Source organism: Meles meles, chromosome 1, assembly GCF_922984935.1.
Source record: "Meles meles chromosome 1, mMelMel3.1 paternal haplotype, whole genome shotgun sequence".
NCBI classification, from domain to species: Eukaryota; Metazoa; Chordata; class Mammalia; order Carnivora; family Mustelidae; genus Meles; species Meles meles.
Genome location: NC_060066.1, coordinates 113,526,511 through 113,538,018, shown reverse-complemented (window position 1 = coordinate 113,538,018; position 11,508 = coordinate 113,526,511). Strand labels below are relative to the sequence as shown.

Genomic DNA, 11,508 nt, shown 5'->3' with positions numbered 1-11,508 from the left:
ACATCAGGTATCTGGATTTGGCATGTGGAGGGCCAGGCCTCTCTATGTCACCTCTGCTCTTGGGATCATCTGTCAGGCTTATAACACCCTTCCTTCTTCATACTCCTTCCTGTCCCCCTCCCCTGCCAAGCTGCAGGCTCTGGAATTAGCACTGCCCACGCGGGGCACCCCCCCCCCTTCTGGAGAACAGTGGTCAGAGCTGCAGGATCGAAGTGCATTCCTTGCTCCAGTCCCTGTCACCAGTGCCCCGACTCTGCATAATGTCCCAGAGGTTTACTCCTCGGTGATGCCACAATTCTTTCTAGAACCTGTAGGGGGGAGGAAGGAGGGACCAAAACAAAACCAATTTCCTCCATACATTACAACTCTCACCATTGCTCACACTTCCTCTCTCAGTCTTGCTTTCCGCCTCTCTCTCTTGCTCACTACTCCTTCTCTTCCTTTCTCCTTCGGCTGCTCTTACTCCCTTTTCACAGGCACCCCTGGGAACGTCAGCGATAGCACGCCAAGTGAGGAGAGCCAAAGTTCAAAAGCAATCATTTTCAGGAAGCCAAGTCCGTTGTAGTGCTGATGTCTCTCTACCCTCATAGACCGGAAGGGGCTCCATGATACATGGTTCGTTCCAGAAACAGGGTGGGCTACGGGGCAGAAAGGTTGACTGCCATTGCTGCCCCAGTCCATCTAGTGTTGTAGAGATGGATTCTTGGTGAAAGCCCCCACCTGGGCCCCCCCTGCACAGAGTTCACCCCCTTCCAAGTCAGTGGGCGTGTGTGTTGGTGTAAGAGTTTGTGTGAATATATATGTGTGTGTATGCATGCATGCACGTATGTATGTACGTATGTTTGTATGTATGCATGTACAGGTAGGTCTGTATTCATGTCAGGGTAGCTTTTCATGGCTGCTACATGCTAGCATCTCCCTTAACATTATTATAAAATGATTATTCAGTTTCTTCAAAGGCCACTCTGGAGTAGGCGACGGCTTTATAAAACTAAGGTTTGGGAAGGCAGGAGAATGGCCACTGAGTCGGAGATGACTCCACTGCAAGTATTTCCATCAGTGACTTAAATGTCTTTTGTGGTTCTTGGGTATGTGCTTTCTTCCTCCAGGAAAAAAAAAAACAAAAAAACAAAAAAAAAAACCACAGTTCCCGTTTTTCAAAGGCTTCGGCTCCCAGAAAGGAAGATCTGCTCATGGAGACACTAGGGCCCTGGCTGCAGTGGGCTCCCTGGTGTTCGGACTGGCCATTAAACCATGTGCACGGACATCTGGGAGGAGGAGCCTGGGACCGCCCCATACTGCCGGCCATCACAGGTGTTGGTCGCCTGCTGGTTATTGGGCGAAGGGCTGATCATGTGCATGCTGTGCTCCATCCCTGTGGGCAGGTACTGCCTCTCGCCAAAGGCCCCATTGGAAGGAGAAGAACAGAGTAAAGTGCTTTGAGAGGCGCTCAGTTTTTCTGGGCTTGCAGCTAGCCTGGGAGAAGTGGGGAAATTGTATCCATAGAGATTGTAAGGGTTGTGGAGAGAGAAGGCATTGTAGGAGCTCTGCTGCATGTGGCTGCCCCCAAACATATGTGGTGTCGAGGAGCTGGAGGCTGCATTACCAGCCTGCATGACATACTGGAACTGGGAAGTGGGGAAGGACCCCAGCTGGCCACCGTAGGCTTCCATCTTGCTGTTGCTAGGCAACGAGGGAGGAGTCGGTATTCCTGAGATCAGGGATGGAGTCCTCTGAGGCATGAAGGTTTCTGAGGGCTGAGTGGCTGAAGCCGTGCCACTCTGGAGCCTGTTGTAGCCACTGTCACTCAGCCCTGGGTAGCTCTGCAAGGCCGCCATGTTGCTTCGGGCACATGGTGGATAATCAGAGAGGTTTAGATTGCACAGCTGGCTCTCTCGACAGCCCACATTGAAAGTGTTGGGGGCCAGATGAAATGTTGGAGGAGAACAGGATGGAGATAAAAGGTGAGAAGAAGCTGAAGGGGATGGTGTCCCAGTGCTGGAGGTGGTCGGGGATGTGCCTGTGCTGCCCCCTAAAAAACAAAAGGTGAATACCATTGAGCCAAAGGCCTTTTTTTAAATTAACATATATTATTTGTTTCGGGGTACAGGTCTGTGAATCATCAGTCTTACACAAGTCATAACACTCACCATAGCATATACCTTCCCCAATGTCCATCACCCAGTGACCCTATCCTTCCCCCATCTCCCCAACAGCAACCCTCAGTTTGTTTCCTGAGATTAAGAGTCTCTTATGGTTTTTCTCCCTCCCCAGTCCCATCTTGTTTCATTTTTTCCCTCCCTGCCCCCCATGATGCCCCACCCTGCCTCTCCAATTCCTCATATCAGAGAGATCATATGACAGTTGTCTTTCCCTGACTTGTTTCGCTCAGCATAATACCCTCTAGTTCCAACCATGTCATTGCAAATGGCAAGCTTCCCCCCCCTTTTGATGGCTGCATAGTATTCCATTGTGTATATATACCACATCTTCTTTATCAATTCATCTGTTGATGGACATTTAAGCTCTTCCCATAGTTTGGCTATTGTGGACATTGCTGCTATAAACATTCGGGTGCACATGCCCCTTCAGATCACTACATTTGTATCTTTAAGGGTAAATACCCAGTAGTGTGATTGCTAGGTTGTAGGGTAGCTCTATTTTCAACTTTTTTTTTTTAAGATTTTATTTATTTATTTGACAGATAGAGACCACAAGTAGGCAGAGAGGCAGGCAGAGATAGAGGAGGAAGCAGGTTCTCCACAGAGCAGAGAGCCTGATGCGGGGCTCTATCCCAGGACCCTGGGATCATGACCTGAGCTGAAGGCAGAGGCTTTAATCCACTGAGCTACCCAGGAGCCCCTTATTATTATTATTTTTATTTACAGACCGAGATCACAAATAGGCAGAGAGGCAGGCAGAGAGAGAGGGGGAGCAGGCTCCCTGCTGAGCAGAGAGCCCGATATGGGCCTCGATCCCAAGACCTTGAGATCATGACCTGAGCCGAAGGCAGAGACTTTAACCCACTGCGCCACCCAGGCGCCCCTATTTTCAACTTTTTGAGGAACCTCCATACTGTTTTCCAGAGTGAGTCAGAGGCCTTTTAAGAGGAGTCTGTGCAGGCCAGATGCAAGCCAGGCAGCAGGTGCCCTCAAATGCCCAAAATGGGCTGATTTTTATAGAACCATCACTTTCTCTTAACTTGGCAGACTTAGGTCAAGTGATTCTACCTGTGCACATGTACATGGGCACACACACAAACACACACACACACACACACACACACACACACACACAGTCCAAAAGAGGGGACACAAAAGAACACTAAACTCTTGTGTCTGTGTGTGTCCTCAAAGTCTTGTTTAAAAGGAAAAAATAAGCCCTCAAATACTGACTTTGCCATTTCTCATGAGCAAATTCACTTTCCAGTTAGACCTCTGACAATCAGCTTTAAAATCCACCAGCTCAGCTTCCCCCCATTGTGTATGGAAACACATTAACTACGTGTTGACACCTGGGACTATTGCTGCCCTTGCCATATTTAGTCCTCCAGCTAAAAACACAGCATACCAAATCTCAGGCCTTCACCCGGAAAGGAAATGGGGTACTGGGGCAAGCTGCCAAGTCAAGGTTGAGGCCTGGAAATGCTGAGCAGGAGGCCCAGGTATTATGAGGAGGTGAGGTGTGGGACCAAAATTCTGTCATATGAAAGATATTATGAGCACAACCAGAAGAGCTAGGTTAGCATAAAACAAAGCTAACCTGTAACTAAATCATAATAATTCAGAGGCTCTACTAATCTCCCTCTAGAAAAGCCTGTCCTGTGTCTCAGAGATTGGAACCAAGACTGTAAATGTAGTTTGTGGATTTGGGATGTTTGTTAGGGCAAGAGTCCAGACAGGTCACAAAGTCAGGAGCCCTCCTTTCTCCCAGCCTGCCACACAAAATCCCCATGTGACCCTGGGCACATCCCTGTCTTCTCTGGGTTTCTTTATGCAGAAGATGAGAAATTGAATTGGATCCAGTAGTTCTCAAGCTAAGAGAAGCCGTGAGCTTTACGTTCCAGATCCCATCTCAGACCAACTACATGAGAATCAAAGGATTCTGATGTACAGCCAGGGTTGAAAACCAGTGATACCAACCAAATTCCTTATTTCAAAGCACCTAGCAGAGTGATTCTTAAACTTTAAGTGGAATGAGAATCACATGAAAAGCTTGTTAAAACAGATCGCTGACTCTACCCCAGGGCTTCTGATTCTACAGGTCCGGGGCAGGGCCTGAGAATTTGCATTTCTGAGACTGATGCTGATGTCTGGCCTGGAGACCACACTTGGGGTGAGCAGACCTCCAGGTCCCTTTCATCTCCTCAAGTTCCTGACACTGTATTTGACAGAGTTGCTCCTTGGACATGCGGATGTTAGAACTGGATCAGGGGCTGAAGCAGCAACAAAGGGCCAGTTCAACTTGACCTACTTACTTCACATGTGTTCTCAGATAGTTTCAGAAGGCAAAAATGACCCTTCCAAGCCTCTCCTTTCCCAGGGCTACAAAGCAACTGGGCAACAGCCCGTCTTGCCCCACCATTGGCAGTTAAAGGCAGTGGTGAAAATGCTAGGGCTGCCGGACCTTTCGTTTGAATTCCAGAATGGGAGGCTGCTCTGTCTTCCATATAGGAACTCTACCATGATGGAATTCCTCCTTTGGGGCAAGGTTGGGAGCTTCCTGGAGTTGTGAGAGCCCTAAGGAGCATGGTGCCCCTAGCTCATCCACAACTCTTGTGAGGATTCTTAGAACCTGAGCTGCTACAGAAGGGTAAAGGACATTTTAAGTGTGAAGGAGCAGGAATAAGGTTGTTAATCAGTGAGAGAAATGTGAAGAAAACCAGCAGGCTTCTGGAATACTGGGATCCAGAGAAACCATCCACAGCGTGTCAGGGAGGAGGGTCCACATGTGCAAACCGGGGGCAGATAACCTCAAAGAGAAACCTAAATTTCATTTTTAGCCTCAGCCTACACCCACAAATATGGTAGTGGTATTGACTGGGGAAGTTCGAATTTAGCTCGTTAATAGTTTCTTCAGAGTGTTGAGTTTCTACAAAACCCAGCTAATATCATCTCTTCCTTGGTCAAAAAATTTCCCCCAATGAACTTCCAAAATAGAACAATTGTTGATTTTAGAATCATTTCCAGAAATTCTCCATCCTGTTTCTTCTTTATGCCTTAAATTCCTTTAAGAGAGGTAAGAAGATTTTTATTCCACAAATTGAGGTAAGGCAATATTGTATTTACCAAGGCGAGAAGTAAACCATACTAATTCTAGGTCCACTGGCCTCCCTTCAGCTCATTACCACAGGCAATGCGGGTTGCCTCTTCCTTCTCTTCATCTGTGACAGAGGGTCTCAAATTGACAAGCTTCTGTGTCTGTCCTCAGAATTCTATTGGCATCTGAGGATTAAATTTATGCTACAATGTGAATGACCAATAGCAAGCACTTTTCAAGGAACCATTTTGATGCAAAGGAGTTTGGGAAAGGGACAGCTGAGAAGCATGAGGAAGGACATCTCCTACTTCTTGTTTTTGGACCCCGGAGTGACCTGCCTTCAGGGCCTTATGGGGAATTCAGAGATTTCTGCTCTGCAAGTGGCACTCTACACATTTTCCTCCTCTTCTACCCTAAACGCTATGAGCTTCAGGGAAATAAGTGCAATGGCACAAGAAACTCGACTCCAGCTGTAAAGAGATTTGTGTTTTATGGGACATGTATCTGGTCTCCACTCTTTGAAAGTCCATCTTGCTCTCCCCCAGATCTGGTGTTTATGCGGTCCCCAAAGAGATCGCCCGTTCAGCACACTGTACTGTCCTGCTCTAGGGATACTCCATCAGCTCTGGCCCTGGCCTCGCAGCAGGAAGGGCAAGATGGAGCAGATGACTTTTTACAACTCTAAATGGTTTTCTCAGATGGCCCAAGATGGAACGAATGGTACTGATTTAAGGCCGCAATTGGTTTCACTACAAAAAAATAAGAAGGGAATTATTAACAAGTTACAGGGATTTCTGCTGAGCAGATGAGAGAGGTACATGCTAAAAAGTGTGTAGTCAGCTTGCTTTTGGCTTTTAAATGACACTCCCTGGAAATGAGACTTGGTGGCCAGCTGCGTTTCAGGGGGTGGGAGCCCCCACATGAACTAGCGTTTGAAGAAATGCTGCTATGCACTTAAGAGTACTCAGTACAAATAATAGCTCTTTTTCATAGTCCACATAGAAAGAGCAGACTATGGTACACATTTTGCAGAGAAGCAAGCCAAGATACTGAGAAGTCGCTACTCTCTTACCTCACGGACTAGCGGTTGTTGTACAAGATGGGGAGAACCAGCCAAGGGCTAAATAAAGCCTCAGGAGGCAGGCAGTTCTCCCTGTGCATTGCAACACCGGGCTGCCTTGAGACCTCGCATCACAGAAGAGCTAGAGCAGAGTAGGAGACCCGGGCACACTTATGCAGAGGGGTCAGAGCTGCCTCTCACAGGAAAAGCCTACCTCCCTTTCCTGCATAACAGTCTCACCTCATCCCCTCCCGGACGCTCTAAGGGTCTGGACTGAGACCTTATTTAATAGAGGAGCACGGATTACAGAGTTTTGGATTGCCCAGTCCTCTTACTGAGTATGGCATCTTGTGAGCGAGCCTCTCTAAGTAAGTGGAATTTTGAATGTCTCCCTCTGTAGGGATATTTCGAGAAACAGATGAAATAACATATAATACAAAGTGCACATAGGCATTAAGTATTCGTCAAGGTTCAGAACATTGTAAATATTGTTTCCTCTTCTCTGCCCTTCTGTAAATGAAGAAGGAGGGAGGGAAGGAGAAAGGAATCCTAGGACATTCGGGTTCAAACTCTCAAGTGTTGGCTCCTATCCATGGAGCTGAGCCTCTTGGCCTCCCCGCACACTGGCGAGCCCATGTCATAGCTAAGTAACCGGATGTAACAGGCTGCCTTCATAGCTGTGAATGATAGAGCACTGGGCCCTTAATCACGATGGGCCCATTAAGCCAATCTTCCCAAAAGCTAAACCACCTCTGTTTCCTCTCTGGACTATCTTTCCCTCTCCCCTCACCCCTGCCCAGAATGGAAATTTGATGCCCCATGTCTATCTCTTCTCAGACCAAGCAAGTGGAATTGAACACAGATAGGTAGGTTGGTGTCTTTCCCATTGTCCTCAGAGGTCTTAGTCCACTTCTGAGAGGTGACGAAAATGTATGGCCAAGTAGCTGAGAAGTTTCTGGTATTCCAAGACTAATCCCCCACCCGTCCTTCCTCCCTGCATCCTGTTTTACCTATGGACCCAAGCGAGGAAGTGCTCATCAAAATCTATCCTCAACATTAGCCTGTTCCAATATTTAAGGCTCAGGGCCAAACTAACCAAAAAGAATACATGTTTAGCAGTGCTTCCATACGAGGACAATAACCTAGACTATACTTGTATACCATGAAGACAAATTAAATGTGACCATGAAAATCCTGAATACCAAACCTGCTGACTTTTGCATCTTTAAATCGATCACTTCCAGATTGTAACATGGAGGCTTCCACATATAGTTTCCTTTGGGGTTTATTTTGTGCCTTATTCCCCCCAACCCCCAAGTTGAAAAACAGTAAAAACAATACCCCATCTGGGCTAGTAAAGAATAAATTTCCATGTGATTACTTGGTTCCATCAGCCTGACTCTTCTCTCCCATCACTCAGTGGCATGTGTCCCTGAAGAATGTGGAGTCATCGTGGCCCCGAGCAGCCTTCTTAGAGGCTTGCAAACAGGTAAAAGGTAAAATGTCAACACCCTATGGACTCATCTCAGGGAATAAACCCAGAGGCCATGAAATTAATGGTCATGATCCCAGCCCTGTCCATCCCTACTAAGGAATTACCCTTAGTTGAAATGAGTACCCTTCTTAAAATGCAGATGCATAACATTACAGCGCTAATGAGAATTGTGTGGTTTCGATCTTAGACTCCCAATGCATCCTTCTCTGTAAAGTTTAAAGATATACATGGATCTGAACCTCTTCCTTTTAAAATAGCTTTTCATATATCCACCCAATTCTCATCTTTCACATAGGTCCTCTGGGTTCTGAGTCTCTGTGCTTCCGGCATGGCCCTGTCTCACACCTGTGACACTGCCCCAGGTGGACTGGCCCCATCTTTTCCTCTTCCATTAATTGGGTTGTTTTTTTCTGCTACTTGTTTTACTGCCTTCCCTGTGTTGTATACACATCGGTTGTGATTGCCATTTAGAGCTGATCTGCCTCTCTCCTGGCCACACTACCCAGCTTCCCACTGAGAAACCCCTCCCCCCTCTCAGCCTTCCCCCCCCCCACCTCTGAGGAAGGCAGGTGACTAAGGACTGGATGGTCCAAGCATCATATTCCCTGGCCCCCGCCACAGTAACTGGTTCAGAGGTGACACAGTTAGAGTCAGTGAGACTCGGTGAGATTTTGCTAGAAACCTTAAGAAAGGCATGTGACCTTTACCATCAGATTTAAACTTAAGAAGATAGAGGTCTAGGGCTGCTGGCAGCTATGTTACCACGATGGCAGGGGTGGGGGGTTGCTGAGAATGAAGTCAAGTGGGAGTCTGGAGCAGGGTGGTGCAAGGGAGATTAGAGGTGTGGGTGGGTTCCAGAACTTGGTGACTGTTGGTTATGGTGGGTAGGGAGGGAAGGAAACACCCCGGATGGTGAGTGGATAGCAATGTCCTTCCTCCAGGAGAGGGCGCCAAGTCTGTGAGGTAAATCAGACTCAATTTTGGACACACTGAGCGTAAGGGACTTCGGGACAACATAGGATAGGTCACCAATAACTGTTTTAGTGGACTCAACTGAGATGCCCTCAGTTGGGGGCATCTGAGCTGCTCATGGGCATCATTCCCGACCTCAGTGATAAATGAGATCTGCGTTAAGAGGTAATCTCTGAATTGTTCGAGTGATCCACAGGAGTTCAAAGCCACGCTGTCCACTGAACTGTCCTCCTTTCTCTACCTTTTACTGGTATGAATTCTCAGCATCTAATCCCTTTCAAGGACCAACCTTGTAATTGTAATTTGTAATTATTACAAATCAAACTGATGAAACGCCTAACACTGACAGAGAGGCTCAACATCCTGTTAACTGCCTGATGGATATAAAAAGCCCCAACAGTGTTAAAATCCCTCTGTTTTGTCTGCTACCAGTTGAGGAGAAGGGAGGGTTTCTGTAAATGACAGGTCCCCTTACTTCCACAGATGAGGATGTTCTGCCGGCTCTGGTGTCACTGGTCCAGGATGGTTCCTTATAAACAACAGTTGTCAGACCCCACGGAGAAGGATGACACTCGCAGAGGCTCTCTCAGTTTGGGCCAAACAAATAGCTCCATAGTATATACATCAAAAGACCAACAGGACTGCCCTTGGCCATAACTGGCCTGGATTTCTTTTTTCTTCTCTGTCTGTGTTGCCTCAGTCAACATCCCCCAAGCACCACTTCCATGGTTGGTTCATTTTAGCCCCACCACTAGCCGTGTTTGGGCAGAAGCCGCTCCAGAAATGTAATCCCTAGGTTCAGACTCTCCCAACATATAAACTCCCTGGCAGATTCTCAGTGAAGATGTCTGAAGGTAAGACCAGACATCTGACTTGATGAAAATAAAATAGTGACCTATTCAGAGTTAACGTTCAAGTTGCTGACAAGAAAATATTAAGTGGAAGAGTAAACTAAAAAAAAAAAAAAAAATGTTGCAGTGAATTAAAGCTCTAGTGAGTAAGAACTGGTGGAAAGGCAAGGGCCCCATCGAGATGGGGAGCCACCTGGGAATCCTCAACTCACTTCTGCCACCGCTTAGTGGCAAACACGCAAGTAGACTGCTCTGTACCTTGGTTTCTTTTTGTGTAAAAGGCTGAGGAGGATGAATCCCATGCATTCTTCTCCATAGGAGAAAACAACTATACAGAATACCCATTCAGTATCTTTTTTAAAATAGAAAGATCTGGGGTTTTGCAAATTGGTGGCTAATTCAACTAAGGGGTTTTCCTTTGAAATTTTATCAACAAATGGGTCTTTGTGAGAGAGAAACAAAAATGACCACAAGGACGGGATGAAAAAAGCAGCCTCCTAATCTCACCCAGACAGAAGAGTGAGTCCAGCCTCCAGCAGCAGCAGCAACAGCAGCACAAAACTGGCTCGGGGCCGCAGATTTCACATGCCAGATATTCATGTGTCTGAGTGATGAGGTTATATGGACGTTGGGTGAGAAATCATCATGGGGAACTTAAGTCTGGTGCCAATGCTGCCAAGACTCACGTCACCAAAAGAGAACTGCTACAAAACTCAGTCTGCCACTGAAGTTTCCACTACAAGTTCAACACTCTCTACTTCTTCTAAGACACAAAACAGTTCAACACAGATGGCTCTGTCTCTTTTCTTCATTTTATGAGTGATACTGTCCAGAGTTACTGGAACTCTTAGTTCTTAAGGGAAGAGGGACTGGATGTTGTTTCTTTTACGTCCTTTGTTAACATCAAGAAACCAAGCCACATATTTCTTAATAATGAGAATCTGGATCAAGTTCAGTGTATAGTTCAAAAATGTATTCCAATTAAACAATTTAATAGAATTTTGGCTTCTCCTTTAGCCCTATCCTACTACCATATGTATCCAATAATTCCAAGTTCATCCTCCCAAGTTCATCCTCCCACCCCACTAATAAAAAATGGAGTCACTAAATAAGTGTGACATTTTGCTTTGAAATTTCAGTTTCTCCAATCAACAACACGAAAAGGCAGCCTATGGAATGGGAGAAGATACTTGCAAATGACATATCTGATAAAGGGTTAGTATCCAAAATCCATAAAGAACTTATCAAACTCAATACCCCAAAAATAAATAATCCAGTTAAGAAATGGGCAGAAGACATGAATAGACACTTTTCCAAAGAAAACATCCAGATAGCTAACAAACACATGAAAAGATGCTCAACATCACTCATCATCAGGGAAATACAAATCAAAACCATGATGAGATACCACCTCACACCTGTCTGAATGGCTAACATCAACAACATAAGAAACAACAGGTGTTGGCAAGGATGCAGAGAAAGGGGAGCCCTCCTTCACTTTTTCACTTTTGATGGGAATGCAAACTGGTGAAGCCACTCTGGAAAACAGTATGGAGGTTCCTCAAAATATTAAAAATAGAACCATCCTATGACCCAGCAATTGCAATACTAGGCATTTACCCAAAGGATACAAAAATACAGATTTGAAGACATACAGGCTCCCTAATGTTTATAGTAGCGTTATCCACAATAGCCAAACTATGGAGAGAGCCCAAATGTCTATCAACTGAAGAATGGATAAAGAAGACATGGTGTACAGTCAGAATGGCTAAAATTAACAAGTCAGGAAATGACAGATGCTGGCGAGGATGCGGAGAAAGGGGAACCCTCCTCCACTGTTGGTGGGAATGCAAGCTGGTGCAACCACTCTG

General features: G+C 46.1%; 1 protein-coding gene across 1 annotated transcript in view; it reads right to left on the bottom strand.

The window, feature by feature from the left end:
• Positions 1–1,247: 1,247 nt before the first annotated feature.
• The window catches only part of TBX15 (T-box transcription factor 15), a 102,586-nt gene continuing 92,325 nt past the window's right edge, over positions 1,248–11,508 (bottom strand). Inside the window, exon 8 of the mRNA XM_045979346.1 lies at positions 1,248–2,032. Coding sequence (XP_045835302.1) covers positions 1,248–2,032 — 785 coding nt within the window. The remainder of the gene's footprint in view (positions 2,033–11,508) is intronic.